Source organism: Pleurodeles waltl, chromosome 7 (assembly GCF_031143425.1).
Source record: "Pleurodeles waltl isolate 20211129_DDA chromosome 7, aPleWal1.hap1.20221129, whole genome shotgun sequence".
NCBI classification, from domain to species: domain Eukaryota; kingdom Metazoa; phylum Chordata; class Amphibia; order Caudata; family Salamandridae; genus Pleurodeles; species Pleurodeles waltl.
The window spans coordinates 86,109,145-86,132,604 of NC_090446.1; the positions used below are offsets into that span (position 1 = coordinate 86,109,145).

At 44.8% G+C, this 23,460-nt stretch overlaps 1 protein-coding gene across 4 annotated transcripts in view; it reads left to right on the plus strand.

Moving 5' to 3' along the window:
* The window catches only part of ZNF384 (zinc finger protein 384), a 177,065-nt gene that overhangs the window by 128,838 nt on the left and 24,767 nt on the right, over positions 1-23,460 (plus strand). For all 4 annotated transcript variants that reach the window (XM_069243084.1, XM_069243085.1, XM_069243086.1 and 1 more), the window contains 2 exons: positions 17,609-17,687; positions 18,422-18,580. In XM_069243084.1, coding sequence (XP_069099185.1) covers positions 17,609-17,687; positions 18,422-18,580 — 238 coding nt within the window. The remainder of the gene's footprint in view (positions 1-17,608; positions 17,688-18,421; positions 18,581-23,460) is intronic.

A 23,460-nucleotide genomic window follows, 5' to 3' on the forward strand; every position in this document is an offset into this window, starting at 1 on the left:
CTTCCAGTAAGAGCAGGTTCTACTAGCGGTCCCTAGCGACCAGGAAGAAAGGAGTAAGTTACAGAATTTCCCCCAGACCACCCAAAAGGAAGGAAAAGAAGAAAATGCAACACCCAGACAAGACTGCAAGAAACCAGCGGTGGATTCCTGAAGAGGAAGGCTTGTGGAATAAGGGGACTAAGGGCCATATGTACAAAAGCTTTTTCCCATAGACACAGAATGGGTAAAATCCTTTGGTACATCTGGGCCTAAGTCACAGGAGAGTCCAGGGGAGCAGGAGCTAATACCCACCCAGCTGTGGTTGCAGGATTTGGTAGACGGAAGGACAAAGGCAGTCAGGAATGCAGTCCTGGAGTAGGTGAAGAGTTCCTGGAGAATGCAGTCAACGTCTCACGCCGGATGGATGATTGCAGTTGGTCAGTGATGTGGAAAACCAAACCAACAAGCCTTGGCCAAGGCTGAAGTTATGGTGAAGCAAAAGTGGAGCTGCCGGGGACCAGCAAGATCCAGGAGGACTCAACCCACAGGGGTGAGTCATAAGAGGACCTTCAGCGAGCTTTCCCATTTGCAAGTTGTTTTTCTTGGGAGAAGTCTTTTGAGTCATGAGATGTACTGTGACTCCTTCTGCAGTGGCCTGTAATCATGGGCACCAACTCCATTTTATTTATTGATTTTTAATACATCTGGGTGGAAGAGCGGTCACCAGTCCACGAAGAATAGGATGGAGTACGCCGAGCAGGTTATTTAAGAATCTGTTGCTAGATTCCATTAACCATAAAAGACCACACAATGACCCCACGCCTCTCCCATCATATTTCTAGCCGTTCCCTGTGCCCACTCTAGACTCCCACCAAAGCCCTGCATAGGGAAGCTTTTCCTCTGCATACTTTGTCAAACTTCTTAGGGCTGCGGCATGCTGGTACACTGGTTCTCACCAACTCAGTTTTAGATTTTTTTTTTTGCACAACACTTAAGAATATGTATTAGGATATAAAGTGAGCATAGCATGGTGCCTTATGCACATTGTGCAGTGTCAACTACTTCATAATAGAAGAGATTTGCAATCAGCACAAGCTTACGGGGTGAAGGTTGGGCACGTATGAAGCTCCAACATTACGTGCTACAAACAGGTGCCTACAGTGTAAGTAAACGTTTCAGTTCATAGCATGTGTGGCTGTAGATTAACATGCTCTGTATAAACTGTAAAGAGGTGCGCTCCTAACCCGCTAGCTAGCCTGCTTCTGATGCAGATGGCGGTCTGGCCAACCATAGCCTGTTGGTGGGGCAGGATGTCCATTAAGTAGCACTTGGTAAACGTGTGTGGGGTGGACCAGGGGGGCATTTGGAGATTTCAGCTTGCAGAAGCTTGTGGTTGTAATGCACCTTGGGCAGAATAGGTAGGGATTTTGGGGCTTTTCGGTAAAGCGTTTGGACACCCTTCACTATTCATATTGCTATGCCAGCCTTAAAACTTGGATGTCCCTTGTGAGGTTTTGCAAAGGTGACAAGGAGCTAGTCAGAAATAGGAAAGGGCTTTGTCTTGTTGCTGTAATAAATGAGAGCTGTTCAGACATCTATTGTGTGTAAAGCTTGTTCCGCTACAGAGTCTGGTTGTGGGAAGAAGACTGAGAGCTCTATTGTTGGAATCATGTCAAGATTATAAACATTATGAGGACCAATTGCAGATTAGTCATTTGGTGGTTCCTCAACTCTGTTTCACAGCAAAGCTGCTTTGCTGGGTCAAATAGTGTTTCTTCAGGACCCTATAAATTTCACTCCATCTCACAGGGGTAAACCTGTATGTCAATTTCCCTGCTTTACAATGGGTAGCGTTTTGTGCAACCCATGAAAGTGCCTCTAAATATTAAGACTTAGTACTTTGTGCCAAAAGAACACTCAAACATGTTACTTTGAGTCCTTTTAGGAATGTGGCGGTGATTAGCATCCAGTATTCCAGGTCTAGGACGGACAGTTAGGTTTTCAAGAGCAGCATTCCAGGAATACCACTGCCTTGACTGGAGTGGGTGCTAGTCTCCACGTGGAATTACACACTTGTATGTGGGAATTCATAGCCAGTTTGACTATTTACTCTATTTTCAATCTTTACATAAAAACTCCAACCAATACCACTGATGCTCTATCAATGCGTGTAGGCAGTTAAAAGATCTCCTAAAAAAGACTTCACCCCCTATTAGGTTGTGGAACCCTCTAGGCATTGCACATCCAGTCTAGCCACCCATTGATGAAGCATATCACGTACATGGATGAGAGTTCATGTTCCTGAACATAGGGTGACCGGAGTAGCACGTGTTAGACAACTAGAGACACTAAATATGAATTTCCTTTAAAGGTATAAAAAAAAAAACACCCTACCACAGATTGAAGCACGTGGATTGTTGTGGAACATCACATTCAATTATTTGTAGGTTACATAGATCCTACATTGTTTTATAGATATCTGATGCCCCAGTGTATAGTCCTTGGTGGTTTTCCTTTGATCACTTATGGAGAGGGTAGGTTAAGGGTTCTCTTGTCTATTTTGGATAGTCATCTAGAGTTTTTGTGTTATTCTATGCTATCATATACTGTGATTACATCTAAATTTTGGAAATCCTTGGGGTGGCGTGGAGGAGTGTTGGGCTTTTTGTGTGGGGTGGTATGTTCCAGCTCCCAGTTGTGCCTCTGTTTTTCGAGCAGTATTGCTTTCAGACTTTTCCTGAAATGAATTTTTGATTTGTTAGTGCGTTCCACTGGTGGCAGATTTCCAGATTGTGGGTACATTACCAGAGAACAATTGTACATGCCTCTTTGAAATGGGGCGGATCCATTTGTAGCAAGTCTGTACATCGTACGGTGCAAGACTCTCACACCCTCAGTAGTCTTTTTGCTAGATATTTTGGGGTACCCATGTGAAGGACTTTGTTTGATACAGCCTGTTTTTGCTTCTGTTGGGAGCCATTGGAGCTTGGGGATGATGGGATTGTGTTGATCTAGCTGGTGCATTCAGTGTGGCTCTCATAAGAGGGGAGGTGGGTTTTTGGTGCGCCTGTCAGAGTCTCATTGCCTTAGCTCAGTCTAGAAAGATCCAGGGATTGCACTACGGCTTCAAAGTCCTCTGAGATGAAAAGCCTGACCTTTATGAATAGTTTCAGGTTGTTCCTGGTGTTTTTTGCTTTGGTGTTTGTGTGTAGTCATGTTCAAGATTTTGTCTAGGGTTATTCCTTAGGATTTCGTTCTCCTGATTATTGTGGGTCCAAAGTTTAAAGCATCTAAGTATGGTCCATTCTTGGATTGTGACGAGTCTTCCTGACAACGTAGAGGAGGAATTCTGTTTTCAGTGGGTTGCGTTTCAGGTCATTGATTTTCAGCTTCCTGTGTACTTACTTTGGTGTTTTGTTCAGGTGGAGGGTGTCTCTGTGTGTAGATTTGACTGTTGTATGCATTTAGGTGGTACAGAAGTTTAGCTTGTGGTAGAATCGCTGTTAGGGGTTCCAGCTAATGCTTGAAGGTTAGAACTGATCCCTGCAGGGGGACTCCTTGGTATATTGGGGCTGGTTCAGTCATTGCTTCTTCAATTTTGACTAGCTTTGTGTTTTGAGGTAAGTGGTGAACCAGTTGCGGACTATGCCTTCAATGCCTGTGTATGATTTTATGGTGTTTAGAAGCATTTCATGGTTGAAGGTGTCAGTTGCTGACGATAGGTAGATTGGTGTGAGCAGGCAGATGTTTCCTGTGTTCATCATCCTGAGGATGTAATCTGTGATGTTAAGTATAGCTATTTGTATTGTATCCAGCCCTGAAGTCTAATTGGAAGATGTCTAGGAGATTGTTTTTTTATGTGTGGGCTGAGTTGTTAGTACACCTTTTTTCCAAGAGGTTTTGCCAGGAATGTTAGATTGGTTACAGGTGGGACGTTGTTTAGGTCTTATGGGTCAGCCCCTGGTTTCATGAGGAGTGCTGTAACTGGGGAGGCATTGATTCATTTAGTCCAGAAGGGTGAAAGAGAGTGACAGTGTTCCTTTATAAGGACTGATGGCAAGGAGTTCACAATGTGAGAAGTGGGGTTCAGGACTGAAATGCTTTTAATGATCTCTTATGAGAGTCCAGTATTCTTGCTATGTTGCATTGTTGCTCAGAGTCTGAGGGGGACATGTATGCATATTTCATTAGTCTTGATGCCTAGTTGTGGGTGTATGCCTGCTGTAAAGTTGTTGATGTGGTTGTAGTCATTAAGTGATAGTTCAATCTTTGTTATTTTGTCAGCGAAGAATATTGCAAACTCTTCACACTGCTCAACTGTGCCATTTGAGGTTGAGATGTTAAGAGGTTTGGTTTTGACGATATCATCGGGTGGCTTGGGGTGGCTTTTGGCCTTAAGTTGTGCTTAGCAGAAAGTGGCTTTTGTATAGAAGATTGTTTGTGTTTCCCTATGTTGCAAAAGTGTGTGAAGTTGAGGGATTTTGCCTCCATCGTCTCCTGGTGGGTCTAAGGTGCCTTTTTACATTGAACTCTTTGGGCCAAGTGCAGGATGGGTTTTTAATAAGTCTTTTGATTTTTTTTTTAGAAGCGCTATTTCGTTGAGTAAGTCAGACATAGTTTCATTCTTGTAAGGAAATGCCTCCTTGGCATGGTTACCCCCTGACTTTTTGCCTTTGCTGATGCTATGTTTTGATTTGAAAGTGTGCTGAGGCCTGCTAACCAGGCCCCAGCACCAGTGTTCTTTCCCTAACCTGTACTTTTGTTTTACACAATTGGCACACCCTGGCATCCAGATAAGTCCCTTGTAACTGGTAGCCCTGGTACCAAGGGCCCTGATGCCAGGGAAGGTCTCTAAGGGCTGCAGCATATCTTATGCCACCCTGGGGACCCCTCACTCAGCACAGACACCAGCTTGTGTGTGCTTGTGAGGACAAAACGAGTAAGTCGACATGGCACTCCCCTCAGGGTGCCATGCCAACCTCACACTGCCTATGCAGTATAGATAAGTCACCCCTCTAGCAGGCCTTACAGCCCTAAGGCAGGGTGCACTATACCATAGGTGAGGGCACCAGTGCATGAGCACTGTGCCCCTACAGTGTCTAAGCAAAACCTTAGACATTGTAAGTGCAGGGTAGCCATAAGAGTATATGGTCTGGGAGTCTGTCAAACACGAACTCCACAGCACCATAATGGCTACACTGAAAACTGGGAAGGTTGGTTTCAAACTTCTCAGCACAATAAATGCACACTGATGCCAGTGTACATTTTATTGTGAAATACACCCCAGAGGGCACCTTAGAGGTGCCCCCTGAAACCTTAACCAACTACCCGTGTAGGCTGACTGGTTTTAGCAGCCTGCCACACTCGAGACATGTTGCTGGCCACATGGGGAGAGTGCCTTTGTCACTCTGTGGCCAGTAACAAAGCCTGCACTGGGTGGAGATGCTATCACCTCCCCCAGGCAGGAGCTGTAACACCTGGCGGTGAGCCTCAAAGGCTCACCCCCTTTGTTCCAGCACCACAGGGCACTCCAGCTAGTGGAGTTGCCCGCCCCCTCCGGCCACGGCCCCACTTTTGGTGGCAAGGCCGGAGGAATTAATGAGAAAAACAAGGAGTCGTCACTGGCCAGTCAGGACAGCCCCTAAGGTGCCCTGAGCTGAAGTGACTCTAACTTTTAGAAATCCTCCATCTTGCAGATGGAGGATTCCCCCAATAGGGATAGGAATGTGACCCCCTCCCCTTGGGAGGAGGCACAGAGGGTGTACCCACCCTCAGGGCTAGTAGCCATTGGCTACTAACCCCCCCAGACCTAAACACACCATTAAATTTAGTATTTAAGGGCTCCCCTGAACCTAAGAATTTAGATCCCTGCAACTTAAAGAAGAAGAGGACTGCTGAGCTGAAAAACCCTGCAGAGAAGAAGACACCAACTGCTTTGGCCCCAGCCCTACCGGCCTGTCTCCCTCCTTCAGAAGAAAACTGCTCCAGCGACGCTTTCCCCAGGCCCAGCGACCTCTGAATCCTCAGAGGACTGCCCTGCTTCCAAAAGACCAAGAAACTCCAGAGGACAGCGGCCCTGTTCAACAAAGACTGCAACTTTGTTTCCAGAGGAGCAGATTTAAAGACCCCTGCAATCCCCGCAATAAGCGTGAGACTTGCAACACTGCACCCGGCGACCCCGACTCGACTGGTGGAGAAACAACGCTACAGGGAGGACCCCCAGGCGACTCCAAGACTGTGAGTAACCAAAGTTGTCCCCCCTGAGCCCCTACAGCGACGCCTGCAGAGGGAATCCCGAGGCTCCCCCTGACCGCGACTGCCTGACTCTAAAATCCCGATGGCTGGAAAAGACCCTGCACCCCCAGCACCTGAAGGATCGGAACTCCAGTGCAGGAGTGACCCCCAGGAGGCCCTCTCCCTTGCCCAGGTGGTGGCTACCCTGAGGAGTCCCCCCCCCCCCCCCTTGCCTGCCTGCATCGCTGAAGAGACCCCTTGGTCTCTCATTGAAACCTATTGAAAACCCGACGCGTGTTTGCACACTGCACCCGGCCGCCCCAGTGCCACTGAGGGTGTACTTTTTGTGTGAGCTTGTGTCAACCCCCTCCCCCCCGGTGCCCTACAAAACCCCCCTGGTCTGCCCTCCGAAGACGCGGGTACTTACCTCAGGGGTGTGGAATTTATTAAAATATCTACTTGTCCAGGGGACAGGTTGCTTCTCAAATCTACTTGTCCTGCAAAATGATCTACTTGTCCTTTTGGTGCCATGTAGTGTGGCGCCAAATTATGGCAGCAATCTCATTATGTAAGAGCTCTGATAATAACCTCTTGATTATGCCAGGGCTACTACCATAGTAGGGCTTGAATACTTGCAGTTTCAATCCCTACTGTAGCAATTTCCTTATTTTGCCACCTTTCTGCAGATCTGAATACTGGGGCTGGAGGAAGCAGTAAGCAATAGTCCCAGGGCTGGAATGCCTTTGAGTCTGCAAACCTACTAACCTGCATGTTTTAAAGATTTTCACCAGCTTCTCTCTAATATTTTCCCATAATAAGAAAGGTTGGACATTTACTCCTGACAATGGCAGAATTAGAACTTCTTCCAGGGTTGGGAAGAAAGTGGCTGGGAGAAAATGAACTTGCAAATGCTCAATAGATTTTCACATGAGCAAATCTACACATGCGTATTTACCCATGCTAAAATACAGTTCACAAATATTTTATAGGGGTACGACATACCATGGGTGCACTTTTGTGACCTTCTTTAAGAATCTGGGGCCACATGTAGGTAGGTTCAGATTTGCGACCCACAAATTGCGAGTCAGAGCGAGTCGCAATTTGCGAGTCACAAATCCGAATGTAGGATGGTGTCCCTGACACCATCTGTGATTCGCAAGGGCTTCGCAAATGCCCACCTCATGAATAATCATGAGGTGGGTCGCAATTTGCGACCCCCTTGCGAATGGTGGCCCTCACAGGGTTGGTGGCCTGCTGGAGGCAGCAGACCACCATGTCTGTGACTGCTTTTCAATAAAGCAGTTTTTTTTTTTTTTTGTAATGCAGCCCGTTTTCCTTAAAGGAAAACGAGATGCATTACAAAAACGAAAAATTAAATGTTTTCGTTTCATTTTTTCAGAGCAGGCAGTGGCCCATCTGATAAAATGTTTACAGTGACATTCACAATGGGGAAGGGGTCCCATGGGACCCCTTCCCTTTTGCGAAAGTGTTAGCACCCATTTGAAATGGGTGCAAACTGCGATTGGTTTGCGCCCGCGTTCGCAGAACAATCCTACATAGCACTGCGAGTCGCAATTAGGAAGGGAACACCCCTTCCTAATTGTGAGTCGCAAACCTGTTTTGCGATTCGGTAACCAGGTTACCGAATCGCAAAACTGGGTTTGTGCATCGCAATATGCTTTTTGCACGTCTCACACAACGAAAGTCGCTGTTTGCGACATGCAAAAAGCTACCTACATGTGGGTCTTGGTCCCTAATTAGGTCTGGTGTTAACAAAAGACATTTTGTTTTTATTAAACTTCTATTTCTCTCTCTTTCGGCTAGCTTTACTGTGAGTGATTGCATTCTGCTCTTCCACAAGGAGCATATTGGCACACAAAGTAGTTTTGTTCAGTGTCAGGAACTACAGTGGCAATCAGTGACGTAACGAAACTGGAGGGTGCCCCTTTGCAAAGAACATGGAGCCCCCTATCCAGACTCACTCATGGCAGGTGCTGTGCTGAAGGGGCCCCCTGGAGGGCAGCTGCGGGCCTTTGTTATGCCACTGGTGGCAACGTGTGCTTGTAGAGTTCAAAAACGTTTTGGGGGGGTTTTTGCCAGTGTTTGTTACAATGTTGAGGGCCTGGTAGCTCCCACAACAATAAAGTGTTATAAAAGCCATGTCAAAACAAGAAACGCATTGATTAAACTAAAAGACTTATAAAAATGTGTCAGATCAGTTGTCTTTGTCAGTGTTTGTTTATTTTCATGCTTCCCATAATCGTGTTGAAAATGGTTACACTGATTTTCCATTAGAAATATTTTTGGGAAATACTAGCATGCATCAAAACATTTTACTAAATGACACTTCATTTGCATCTAATCAGAGAGCATTCTGGGAGCATTATACTTAGCCTCATAGCCTAAACTTTTCAAACATGTGTATACACTTTTTTTTTGTTTTTGTACTGGAACCAACGTCAGTAGAGAAGTGTGACCTTAAAACATTTATTTACAGCACTCACCCTAATAATGAAGGCTTTCAAATAATGAACCATAAATACAAGTTCGAACAGCATTATCTTTTGGAAACACATTACCTCAACTGCAGAGAGTTCCACTCTCTGTAAACAGGCAGCCAAAGGGTTTGTGCTGCAGAGGGTTGGGCCTACTTGTCCCAAGGACAAAGTAAACATAAAAACTTGTTGCCCTTGACCCCAAACAAGATGTCCCGGGCGTCGGGCAATAGGAATTCCACATCCCTGTTACCTGCTGGCAGACTGGAACCGGGGCACCCCCTTCTCCATTGAAGCCTATGTGTTTTGGGCACCACTTTGAACTCTGCACCTGACCGGCCCTGAGCTGCTGGTGAGGTGACTTTGGGGTTGCTCTGAACCCCCAACGGTGGGCTACCTTGGACCCCAATTTGAACCCCGTGGGTGGTTTACTTACCTGCAAGAACTAACATTACTTTACCTCCCCCAGGAACTGTTCAAAATTGCACTGTGTCCACTTTAGAAATAGCTATATGTGTTTTATGTAAAAAGTATATATGCTATTGTGATTATTCAAAGTTCCTAAAGTGCTTACCTGCAATACCTTTCAAATGAGATATTACATGTAGAATTTGAACCTGTGGTTCTTAAAATAAACTAAGAAAATATATTTTTCTATAACAAAACCTATTGGCCTGGAATTGTCTCTGAGTGTGTGTTCCTCATTTATTGCCTGTGTGTATGTAAAACAAATGCTTAACACTACTCCTTTGATAAGCCTACTGCTCGACCATACTACCATAAAATAGAGCATTAGTATTATCTATTTTTGCCACTATCTTACCTCTAAGGGGAACCCTTGGACTCTGTGCATACTATTCCTTACTTTGAAATAGTGCATACAGAGCCAACTTCCTACAATTCTGGTGTGTGATTAAGTCCTGTTTTATATTAGATAGTGGTATGTTGGCACTTCTCTTGTTCTCTCGTTTGTGGGTGTCTATTTGCTTTATGTTCCTTACCCAGGGTGTAGGTCTATGGATTTGTCCATTGGGTTTTTGAAGCATTGGGGTTAGATGTAAGAGTATAATGCGGTAATCTGACCAGCCTACTCATAGGATAGTCATCAGGGAGTCCGAATTGTCTATAAGAAGATATGGGTGACCCACTTTATATGGATCTTGTTGTGACAGTGTTTTTGGTTGTTGTTTTCTAGGAAATATTTGAGATTTGCTATTAGGGTGATGTTGGTGGTATTTCAGTGTATTTTGAAATCTCCTAAGAATACACTATAGATGACCAGGAGTGATTGTTGTGTTATGAGATCTATTAGATTTTCAGAGAAGAATTGATGATCTCCCAGTAGTTGGTAGATTATGTGGAATTTGGTTGGTTTTGATGCGCTTCATGGCAAGCTCCTCCCCTAGGTGCTGATTTGTAGGGCATTTTTATGTATGACTGCTGTAACACCTCCCTTACATCTTTCACGGTCCGTGTTTTATTTAGAAGTTAGGAAGGACCAGTATGTCTGTAGCTGAATCTGTTAGCCATGTTTCTATTGGGAAAGCAGTGTTGATTTCATGTCCTAGGAGTACTTAGCTATTTCTGTGCTGTGGTTTGACAGACTTGTAGTTGTGGAGTATACAGATAATCGTTGATTTAGTAGTGTGTGTGTTTTGGTCACGTAGTGTCAGTATGGTGATGATGTGCTTTGACTATCTTTCCGGTTGTGCTTGTCGATGCCTGGTGTGGTCCATGGTCACCAGTATCTTAGACCTATCATGTGGGCATATCGTGGTCCTGGCATTGTATGATTCAAGAATGCTAATGTGTGTGAGTGAAGTAATGACCACAAGGAAAGCTCCCTTCAGGGCAAGGACTGGAGTGGAAATGAGTGCAACTATTAAAAGGTTGTTTTCATGAGGACTGTATTAAAGTTCCACATGATAGTAGGGGGTATTCTGGCAGGTATAACCCACTTTAAGGCCCTGCATGAAAGCTTTGACTCTTGGAATCTTGACTGGAGATGTAGGGGTGTTGATCTATAAGCAAACTCTGTGCCAAATCCTGTGCGCTGGTGAGGAGAGCTAGAGTGTTTGCTGCCCTGTGATTGTAGCTAATACATGGTGTCCCTCTTGATGAGAACCACATTCCCTTGAATGAGCTTGAAAAAGGCTTTGAGGGATTGTTTTATGGCCAGCAGTTCCAGGTTATTGATGTGGTGACCGTCGTACTGTTGGGGGCCCACACCCCCTAGAAAGTCATGTCTTTGAGGTGTGCACTCCAGCCAGTGAGAGGTGTCTGTGGTGATGGTCACTTACGAAAAGGTATTTGGGGAAGGCCCACTCTCCAAAAAGTTGTTGAGTCTGGCGTGAGGTACAGTGGAGATATATATAAAGCCACCATAGATCCCTAGATGGCGCACACAACGCAATTCTGGCTGTGAATTGACAATTGGGTTGAAAAAGATGTAGCAGCTGCTGAAATGCCAGTACAGTTTGTTGGTAGGTGTAGATTTTCCCCGTAACTGCATTCAGGAAGTGCCAATTCTGTTGCAGTTGTGATGGGACTTGGTGGCATTTATGATGAATCCCAGGCCATGGAGAAGACAGAAGGTGGCCAGTGTGTAGGCTAGGCATTCTTCCCTGCTACCACTCTTGATACAGTCGTCAAGGTTCGGTAAAACATAGAAGACTGACTACACATTCTGTGCTTTCCCGGTCAGGCACGGGTTTCAAATAGCATGCTGAACGACAGTAACACAAAAATCAAGATTTATCTAGGGAAGGACATAGAGGCAATATGAGAAGAGATTGATGTGGTGCAGAGGTACTAGGACAAGAAGTCTCTTCCCTGCTTACGACTAGATTTTATTCATGTAAATCCCTTTTTTTCGGTCTGGTGGACAAAAAGTACCTCTCACAAACAGGAGTCTGGTAGTACTGTATATATTTTGGCAAAAGGAATTGAACCTTAAGGGGGCCAATAAAGAAGTACAACCTACAAGCGGCATTCATACTCTTACAGCAATATTCACTTGTCTGCTTTCTAGAGTCATATTCTTCCTTGATGTCTGTCCGACAGATGTTTGGTCTCAAGCATGTTTTTTGTGGAAACCATTTTTATGACACACAATGCTAATGCTCAGAGGACTGACCTTTCTGTATAGCTCTTTGCTTAATGGACAACTCCTGCTCCAAATTCTGGTACTTTTTGTTACCAGTTTGGTAATTTCTTAAGAAATTTGAGTAAAATATGGAATGGTCTGTATTGGAGAGGAAAAAATGTAATCCATCTATCACTGCTATTCTTTAGTTTAATGTAATACAGTTCAATGTTATAGCATAGTCATCCTGTTACATGTGCTCTCAGTAGAAAGTTTGTAATCCATCGATTTAGAAACCTACTGATAATCCCCTTGTTTCAGCATCTTCAGTCTGTACCTAAATCAAAGCTCATCTTGTTCTTGGCTGTCTATGGAATTACATTATTCGACTTTTGTGTGAATACCTTACAGTCCTTTCCTGTGTATCTATTTGATCTTGAATAGTAGCATGCTATAATTTTCTTTTGCAAAGGGAAGTCTTCAGTCTAGTAGTCTCTCTCTAAGGTATAATTGAAAATGGAAGTCTACCATATGCAGAAAGCTCAGAGACTTTTGAAGTGTGCTCGCAACTATTGGAAACCGGTACATAACCCACAATGCTCTTGTGTACACCCATCATGTTAGATTTTTTCCACTCTTTTGTACGGAGATGCATCAGTCAAGCTTCTGTTTTTGTCGAACATTGTCAGTAATACCACGTGAAAAACATAGAAAGTGCTCACTAGAAGTAGATGCATGAGAGAGGTTTTCCTGGGTTTTGTCAGGGAGGGTTTTGATGTTGTTGGAGAATGTTAACAAGTCTACATAGAATTCCTGGGGTTCCTTGGCGCCATGTTAGAGCATGAGAACTATCTTTAAATTCTGCCTGAAACTGCTACTGAAAGTTCGCACTACCCAATCTGTATGCTTTGCCACTATATAGACCATACATCCGATGATTGCTCCACATGCTCGCTTTTTAAACCAAAAACTCTTACACACTTAACCAAAATGATTTAAGCCGTTGGGCTGGAGAAGACATGGTGGGGTTGTCAGCGTTAGAGAACCAGAAGTAGAGTCATAGGAGGAGATGGGTTTCTCCAGCGACATCAAGTCAGGGAATCTTCTGAGGGGGCACAAAGACACTGGCTTGAAGGCACAATTAAGGTTGTAAAACTTGACTCAAAACATACATTGCCCCATGCTCATAAATCCCTAAGGGGGTCCAGTCATAAGGAACTGCCTACAATGCCAAAGCATAAGGCCTCGACAATGACGAACCTGGGAGCAGTCAAGGTCCAGCATACACCCTCCCCTATATAAAATAATACACAGAGCACGCAGTTCCTAAAATTATTTCTTGGAGAGACGCCACTCTTGCATTTTCATGAAAAGGTGGTTGTTGGAATATGAATATTCAGGATCAAGATCCTTTACCCACCTAAATGGGAGGCTTGCTTCATCATTGAACAGCCCCTTGTTGGGCTGGAGCTGCAGTGCCCAATGGGCCCTTTGAGGGGGCTCTTTGCCGGAGATCATTTGATTTGAATTGCCTTAGCAAGCCTATAGTGAGGGTGCTAGAGGTGTGGATTGGAGGGAAACTGAGTGAAATGATAAATTTGACTTAAGGGCCTGCTTATCACTACTTTTATTGGTGGTCCTTGTCAATATTTAAAAACATTAAACTAGACAAGAAATACTGTTCCTTCTTGTTTTCTCAAAGATGGACCGAATTATGTGTCGAGCTAAACTGTGCCACAAAATATCATGCAAGAAAGTTAGCAGTTGAAGACAGTCCCTTCAGAATGAGAGAGAAGTACTGTCAAGAAGACTCCAAAAGCCATCACTTTAACTTCTAAAGACAATAAAGGACAAAGGTGGAAAGAGGGACAGACACCTTTGAAAGGAAGATCTCAAGGAGATGGTAAAATTGGTGAAGTCGATAGGAAGAAAAGGGTTTTTGAGGCTGAAATTAAAGGACTAATGAGAAAAAGGGAAGCCTTTGAGGATAGCTTAGTTCTACATAAGCTACCAGGGGTGGAAGGAGTTTAAGGATCACAACCTGAAAAACACCAGAACAAGAGCCATAGAAGGAAATTCAGCTTGACACCGAATTGGGAGAGGAGGAATACACTAACACAAGTAGACTCCAAGGACATGTGGTTTCACATGTCTGTGGAAAATACTCTGTGGGAAGATATCAAGGCTGTCCCACACAAGAAGAGACAGGCATATACCCCTCCAGAAAATCTCTTCCAGATGACGTCACAGTGTGGCACGGAGTGGTTAAAAAGGCAGCTGATGCTTTAGGGGTAGCAATGGAAATAGAAGATGATGATACATTTTAACAACTCTTAAACTAGTGCACAAAGACAAACAGTCTTAACCATGATACCAAGCATAGTACAACAGGATAGAGAGGCTGTTGGCATGCCAGCTATTGCTGAGGCTAGGACACCTCGTACTCAAAAGAAGTATATAGTATCCACTGTGGATCCAAAATGTATCCAAAGACATGTTGAGCAGATTCACCATAGTAAGCGTGGTAGGGAAAAGGCCCTGTCACTAGTGTCCATGGGTCACCCAGCCTGCTAAGGAAAGCAAGATGCTAGAAGCAGTAGTAAAGAAAATGGAGCAGTCAGCAGCCACACAGTGGTGTGTAGCCAGTTCTAATGTTCTTTTAAATAGACATGCAAATTGGCATTGGGAGGAAATGGAGGCCCTTATGGCCTATCTTCCTATCTTCCCAGAGGAATACCACACACTAGCAAAGAGCCTATTAGAAGGAAAGAAAAACATTGCCCAGTCTTGTCTTTAGCCTGCTTTAGCCTGCTTTAGACTCAACGGATACAGCAAGCAAGCTTTTGGTTTTGGTCCAGAGGTGGATAATTCCCTCGAGGCCATGAAGAGAGCAAATAAAACAGGAAACGCCATTGGGTTATTACAACCCTATAGGTCATCCCATTGGAGGGGACTACCTGCAGTTAGGAGAGCTCAAGGGAGAAAGTTTTTAGCACTCTGCCCCAAAGACACACCAGAGATATTCAGTTCTCTCCACCTACGCAGTGACAACTGCAACAACTACCCTGGAGGCCCTTCTTTTGAGGAAGGTGATAACCACAGGTGGCAACTATAGCGACCTGCCTTCATCTGTTGAAATGACTTCCCTGTCACCCCTCCCCACCTCTCCCACGTGCCATCATCACAACAAATGCCTCACACATAGGATGAGAAGCAAATATGGGTACGCTCCCTACAAGGGGTTTATGGTCAGCACGGAGACTTTCAAATAACCCGAAAACAGACCACAGTTTTCCTAGCGCTGAAAGCCTTTCAGAGCCAAATAAAAAAACGAACTGTACAAATACTAACAAACACAATAGCAGTGTTCTAACTCAAAAATCAGGGGGCACAGTGTCATACCCACTGTTACAGCTTGCTGAGAGGATCTGAAAGAGGGCCTTCACAGTGAACACTTTGTTGATAGCATATAATGTCCCAGGTATAGACAACACACAGAAGCAGACCAACTGAGCAGAACAGGCTGTTCATAGATGGGACCTAAAGCAGCCTATAGCTGACACTCTTCCAGAACAGGGGGGCACCTCAGCTAGACCTTTTCCTAGAGGAAGGAAACAAAAAATGCTGTCCCTAGGACAGTCGCTGAGGAATACTGTCAGTCAGTTGGTATGGGATATTTGTGCCCCACCCACCTACCCCCATGCCATTGATCCCTTCGATTCTGAAGAAATTCAGTCTTTCCAACATGACTGATCCTGATAGTCAAAACTGCCATGCCACTGTGATTTTCACACACTTGCAATTGTCAAACCAACAGCATGTCCAAATTCCATTACACAAGGACACCTTTACCAAACCGTTTTAAAGGGTATTCCACCGAAAGTCAGAAGTTACAGTTCAGGGCATAGGTCCTGAAATAGTATTATTTCATCAGTTCCTCATGCTCAAAACAACATTAAGAACTATTAAAGAAACAAGGAGACTATCACTAGGAAATGTCATGCCTGTAAATGAAAAAGATACCTAGCAGGGTGCAAAAACAACTTCTTCCAAAACAGTTTACGTGACAACATGGCCGTTGTCTGGTAACTCGCACACCTCACTGGACTTGAACCATTGAATGCCTTACTTATGGTTACTTATAGGTTTATCAGTGATTGCAGGTTATATAGGAGGAATACATGCAAAGCAAATTTTCACTGCTCTCTTAATTAAACGATTTATGGACAGAGCTAAGAGGCTCATTCCTTCAAGGGCAGTAACTGCAGTCAAAGGTACCTTAACTTGGTACTAGCAGAATTGATGAAGGAACCTTTTGAGCCCACATATAGAGCCACATTAAAACACCTTACATCAGAACCGGTTTTCATAGTGGCCACTAGTTCATTAAGGAGTTAAAGTGAGTTACAGGCTCTCACTGTCCAAGAATCCTTCCTATCAATACCCAAAGACAAAGTAGTCCTGGAAACTCAACCAAAATTCCTACCAAAAGTCTTATCACCCTTACACAGGAATCAAATGGTCACTCTACCATCCTTTTTCCAGAAACCACTAAACACAGCCTAGAGGGCCTTACACACCCTAGATGCGCAGTTATGTTCTACATACATGCTACCAATTACTTCAGAAAGACCAATCCGTTTTTATAGCTCACTCCACACAGGCTCTGGGTACAGCAATAACAAAGAATACCATTGCTAGATGGATTATTCAAACTGTTGAAATGTGTTATTTGCTAACAAATCCTTCAAAGGACAAGCAAAGGATGAATTCAGCAAGGAGGAAAGGGTCCTCTATGGCATTTATGGCAAATGTGTTCATGCAGTATATATACACAGTAGCCTCATAGTCCTTTGAATATATATCTTCACAAAGCCCTACTTGCATAGACTTACTCAGAGAAAGAGGCAGCAGTAGGTCAAGCTGTACTAAAAAGCATATTTGTATCCACTCAGTCCTTCGGCCCACCTCCCCAGGGAGGGAATACCACTACATAATATGTGCAAAGTATGTGAAACTAGAAGAGATTTTATGCTGCAAAAGAAACCTGTTACCAGTAATTATGGTTTTACAACTTGAAGCTCTTCTAAATTTAAATGCGATCATTCAGCCTCCCATTCAAGGAGGTTCGTGAAGGAGATAAGATGGAGTCTGGAAAACTATCAAATCAATTCCGACATTGGGAGCACACACAGGGGCCCTGCTACATTACTGTCATTCAAGGCTCTGCCTATGTCAACACCCCAAACTCCAACTCCTTCTGCCCAACTAATCAGGAAAAGGTTTTTAACTAAACAAGAGTCTTCTGGACCCAACCACTAGATAACAGGATTGCAGAACGCATCTGAATCGGAGGAATTGCAAGCTGCAAACCAATAATTACAGGTATATGACTGGTTTTATTTTTGTTTACTAGCAATATGTTGCCTGTGAAATTATTTCATTGCACTTCTTTTTTTGGTATAATCTCATTCTTTTAAAATACTACTGGTAGATCGTACAAGGGCCTGGTTAAAAGAAGGACCAGAGTCACTAGGGAGCGTGTTTTGTCCTTAGTATGACATCACTCTCTTTAAAGTTGTCGCTAACGTATATTTCCCATGTATTGTCAACAAAAGGAAATAAGGACAGAAAGTCATTGTGCAGATGAATACTTTTTCATATGTGTAATTGAGGGGCTCATTACTATAGAAAGGCAGGGGGGTTCAGACTGAGAGGATCCAAGGTTCTACTGAGACCACATGTAATTTAAGTGCTTGGAATCTACCTGTAAAAGTTGGCCTTCCCTTGGTCACACTCCTTATTTCTTTTATAGAATCCATACGGGTGATCGACCCTACAAATGTGTGCACCCAGGGTGTGATAAAGCCTTCACACAGCTGTCAAACCTACAGGTAAGACCTCCTGTGATCTGTATATTCCATCTGAGTTGATTTGTCATTGTTTGTAGCCTGTAATGAAATCTGTGATGTGTGCCTATGAGACCTTGCACTTAACCTGTGCCATGTTGTAGTTCACTTAGGTGTTCCTGTGGCAGTCACAGGCCAGAAAATAGGAATCTGTGTGTGCAAAATTGCAGATGTACAAAGCATACCTTTGTGTATGCAAATCCAATAGGTTTCATAGTTTAGAACTTAATCACAACAAACTGGTGGTGAAACAGCCCTAGACATTGTTACTTGAGGAGCTTCTTTTCTCGAATATGTTGATTTTCGTTCTCCAGATCAGTTTTGCATCACCATTCTTTTCACAGTTATTTTCCCATATCTGTTATTTTCTGTGCTCATCCCTTGATGTTTTTACCAAACATCTCATTTATCTTCTTTCAGGATTTCTATTGTTCCCTTCTTCACCCCTTTCCTCCATTTGTTTTGCCTCAGTAGCCATGTGAGTAACAGTGCTTTCAGACCTGATACCACACTGCTGGAACACACCATTAGCCTCCCCCCAGTTTCCCTTTGAACAACATAATTTTGATCAAAATGCTAAGAACTGGATTAAGACTGTCCTGAGCACCAGGCCATATATAAAACACATCTCACTGCTTAACTGTGGAAGACATCCTACAGCTGTGGTATACTTAGCTATATAAAAAATCTCAAATTACTATTTATTTTTTTGCTGATAGTCCCATAGGCGACAGCACAACAAAGACAAGCCCTTCAAGTGCCACAACTGTCACCGCGCATACACTGATGCTACTTCTCTGGAGGTGCACCTGTCATCACATACAGTGAAGCATGCTAAGGTGTACACCTGCTCAATCTGCAGCCGAGCATACACATCGGTAAGTACATGCTCCAAAGTCTGATTGTAACAACCATGTGGTGCAGCAAGGGGATGTGGGAGGGGATTGGGAGAAGAATTGGAGAGGTGCAGAGAAGCTCTGATGTTAATTTTCTAACAGACTATTAAGAGGAAGACCTGTTTTGCATACTACTCATCTGTGAGCCTGTTTCCATCAAGTTTGAAAAAATATTAATCACTCCAGAGTGTAATCCTGTTTTTCTCAGTATCTGTTTTCCTGCAGATACTTTGGTGGTCACCTTTTCCAACCAGGTGTTCTAGCTCGTCTGGACAGGATGAGCAAGAAGCTGGACATGATCCGGCAAATGGGGTCTGCTTTTGGAGGATTAACACTTATAACTGAAAATGCCAAGTTTATGATGCACAAGTCAGACTGAGGTATATGGGACAACTTTATCTGGAATACTGAAGAGGAACAGATCCAGTGTCCTGAATGAGGAGCAGGACTTCTCAAACTAATTGATCCGAGCTTTAGTAGATTTTGCAATCCTTGAAGGTAGACAGATTTCGCCTGTCGTACTTTTGAAACTACATGTTTGGTCTAGGCTATCTAGTCTTTGAGCTGAGGCCCAGCTCTAAATAACATGTTATTTACAGTCTCCTCCTTTTGGTCCTCATACTGGTCAGAAAAATGCATGAAAACAAAGTCTTGAGACTGATGTCTGTTGCAAAGAGAAGCGCTCTCTATCTGTGGTAGACGAAGAGGTTGAAGCATCAGTGGGCCCTGGCAGGATCCCTGTACCCCCACTGCGTCAACTCCACCACAGGCTATCTAAGCATTGACTGCCTTCAGCAATTCCACCAACATAGTGGTGGGGGCAGAGTGTCGGGTATTCTTACTGGCTTGGAGGAAATTGACTTAGACTCCAAGGATGCAAGAGACTGGCTTTAGGTTACATTCAGTTTTTTTTTATTGCCTCTAGATCATCATCATCCTGACTCGGTTGTTTCCAAACTATTTCCTATTTTTGCTTCTTTAGTAAGTTCATATCTGTTACAGCAGAGCACTATGGATGAGGTTTCTTTTAAAGAACTTGGAAACTTGGACTCTGAGGTCAGTCTTTGTATTTTAGTATAGAGGACCAGACACAAGTATGATGTCCATCTTGAGCCTATTGGGACCTACACTATCTTTTTGACAGAGTAGTTCAAAATGACAACACCATAGTCAGTTGCTGTGGATGAATTTATGATGACTCTGTACTTTCATGTAATTCATTTTATTTTTTGATTCAGGCAAAGAGGGTTGTGGTAGGAGTATGTGACTACCAATTCAAAGTTCTGCCATTCAGATTGAAAATCCACAGCAAGGGAATTCATCAAGTGCTTAGCAATGGTAGCAGTTATGGGAAGATAGGTTTGTGAGCTTCCCGCAAGTGAGAAGTATCCCTTTCTTGGTGGAGAGTAACGGAGATCTTGAAAGTGAGTCACTATTGAAATCTCAGAAAGGTTTAACTGCTTCCCTTAATGGCCTGTGAACACACCAAGTCAGCGTGCACGCTCTTACGTTCTAATGAATACCTCTTAATGGTAGATTCCTCCTCTGCTACTCAGACAACAGACATGATCCAGAAAACTTTTCTACATAGTAGTGCACCCATGCACTATTAAGGATGGCCATGCAGCGCTGCACTTACTCCCCTATAAACGAAAAGGGACAGAGACCGTTGTAGGAAGTTGGCTCTGTATGCACTATTTCTAAGTAAGGAATAGTATGCACAGAGTCCAAGGGTTCCCCTTAGAGGTAAGATAGTGGCAAAACGAGATAATACTAATGCTCTATTTTGTGGTAGTGTGGTCGAGCAGTAGGCTTATCAAAGGAGTAGTGTTAAGCATTTGTTGTACACAGACAGGCAATACATGAGGATCACACACTCAGACAATTCCAGGCCAATAGGTTTTTGTATAGAAAAATATATTTTGTTAGTTTATTTTAAGAACCACAGGTTCAGATTTTACATGTAATACTTTAAATGAAAGGTATTGCAGGTAGGTACTTTAGGAACTTTGAATAATCAAAATAGCATATTACAGTCTTCACATAAATCACATATAGCTATTTTAAAACTAGACAGTGCAATTTTCAACAGTTCCTGGGGGGAGTAAGAGTTAGTTAGTTTTTGAAGGTAAGTAAACCACCTACGGGGTTCACGTTTGGGTCCAAGGTAGCCCACCGTTGGGGGTTCAGAGCAACCCCAAAGTTACCACACCAGCAGCTCAGGGCCGGTCAGGTGCAGAGTTCAAAGTGGTGCCCAAAACGCATAGGCTTCAATGGAGAAGGGGGTGCCCCGGTTCCAGTCTGCCAGCAGGTAAGTACCTGCGTCTTCGGAGGGCAGACCAGGGGGGGTTTGTAGGGCACCGGTGGGGGACACAAGTTAGCACAGAAAGTACACCCTCAGCAGCACGGGGGTGGCCGGGTGCAGTGTGCAAACACGTCGGGTTTCCAATGGAAATCAATGGGAGACCAAGGGGTCTCTTCAGCGATGCAGGCAAGGGGGGGGGGGGGCTCCTCGGAGTAGCCACCACCTGGGTAAGGGAGAGGGCCTCCTGGGGGTCACTCCTGCACTGCAGTTCCGATCTTTAAGGTCCTGGGGGCTGCAGGTGCAGAGTCTTTACCAGGCGTCGGGATCTGGGAAGCAGGCAGTCGCGGTCAGGGGGAGCCTCGGGATTCCCTCTGCAGGCATCGCTTTGGGGGTTCAGGGGGGGCAACTCTGGGTACTCACGGTCTTGCAGTCGCCGGGGAGTCCTCCCTGAAGTGTTGTTTCTCCACAAGTCGAGCCTGGGGCGTCGGGTGCAGAGTAGCAAGTCTCACGCTTCCGGCGGGAACCGCAGTTGTTTTAAAGTTGCTCCTTTGAAACAAAGTTGCAGTCTTGGGTGAACAGGGCCGCTGTCCTCGGGAGTTTCTTGGTCCTTCTAGAGCAGGGCAGTCTTCTGAGGATTCAGAGGTCGCTGGTTCCTGGGGAAAGCATCGCTGGAGCAGTGTCTTTAGAAGTGGGGAGACAGGCCGGTAGAGCTGGGGCCAAAGCAATTGGTGTCTCCGTCTTCTCTGCAGGGTTTTTCAGCTTAGCAGTCTTCTTAGGTTGGAGGAATCTGAGTTCCTAGGTTCTGGGGAGCCCTTAAATACTAAATTTAGGGCGTGTTTAGGTCTGAGGGGTTAGTAGCCAATGGCTACTAGCCCTGAGGGTGGGTACACCCTCTTTGTGCCCCCTCCCAAGGGGAGGGGGTCACATTCCTATCCCTATTGGGGGAATCCTCCATCTGCAAGATGGAGGATTTCTAAAAGTCAGAGTCACCTCAGCTCAACACCTTAGGGGCTGTCCTGACTGGCCAGTGACTCCTCCTTGTTATTCTCATTATCTCCTCCGGCCTTGCCGCCAAAAGTGGGGCCGTGACCAAAGGGGGCGGGCAACTCCACTAGCTGGAGTGCCCTGTGGTGCTGTAACAAAGTGGGTGAGCCTTTGAGGCTCACCGCCAGGTGTTACAGTTCCTGCAGGGGGAGGTGTGAAGCACCTCCACCCAGTACAGGCTTTGTTACTAGCCACAGAGTGACAAAGGCACTCTCCCCATGTGGCCAGCAACATGTCTCGAGTGTGGCAGGCTGCTAAAACCAGTCAGCCTACACGGGTAGTTGGTTAAGGTTTCAGGGGGCACCTCTAAGGTGCCCTCTGGGGTGTATGGTACAATAAAATGTACACTGGCATAAGTGTGCATTTATTGTGCTGAGAAGTTTGATACCAAACTTCCCAGTTTTCAGTGTAGCCATTATGGTGCTGTGGAGTTCGTGTTTGACAGACTCCCAGACCATATACTCTTATGGCTACCCTGCACTTATAATGTCTACGGTTTTGCTTAGACACTGTAGGGGCACAGTGCTCATGCACTTGTGCCCTCACCTATGGTATAGTGCACCCTGCCTTAGGGCTGTAAGGCCTGCTAGAGGGGTGACTTATCTATACTGCATAGGCAGTGTGAGGTTGGTATGGCACCCTGAGAGGAGTGCCATGTCGACTTACTCGTTTTGTCCTCAAAAGCACACACAAACTGGCAAGCAGTGTGTCTGTGCTGAGTGAGGGGTCCCCAGGGTGGCATAAGACATGCCGCAGCCCTTAGAGACCTTCCCTGGCATCAGGGCCCTTGGTACCAGGGGTACCAGTTACAAGGGACTTACCTGGATGCCAGGGTGTGCCAATTGTGAAAACAAAAGTACAGGTTAGGGAAAGAACACTGGTGCTGGGGTCTGGTTAGTAGGCCTCAGCACACTTTCAAATCAAAACTTAGCATCAGCAAAGGCAAAAAGTCAGGGGGTAACCATGCCAAGGAGGCATTTCCTTACACCCGTATAAGTACCACTTCCACACATCTGTTCCTTTCTTTCCACACCTTTTGAAGTGCACCCAGAGCTCTGCTCCCAGCTTGTCAGTCTTTCTGACAACTTCTGTATGATTTCGCCAGTGTGCTAGGGAACAATGTCTCCACTCAAAGGAGTAGGTTTAAATTATCGAAGCAGATGTCATTCACAGACCTGCACAAAACTTTGGTGTCTGCTCGGGCCATGTCTCTTTGGCTTGTGAAAAGTAAGCAGCAGATAACAGCCTAACTTTAGGTGTAACCCTGGTATATTTTCCACGGACCCCATTTATATAACCCGTTGCCGCTAGCACATCCAACCCTTGTGCCGTCTGTCACCATCGGACCACTCACTAGGCCCATTCAAACTCTTGTACACACTTTCCTAGTCCGAAATCCACCCTCGTTCCTGCAACACATGCACTAGTGGCAATCTCACCAAAAGAGGACCCGTTGCCGATGTCAGTGTCCGACCCTAAACCAACTTTGGAGTCTGACCAGACTGATGATGAG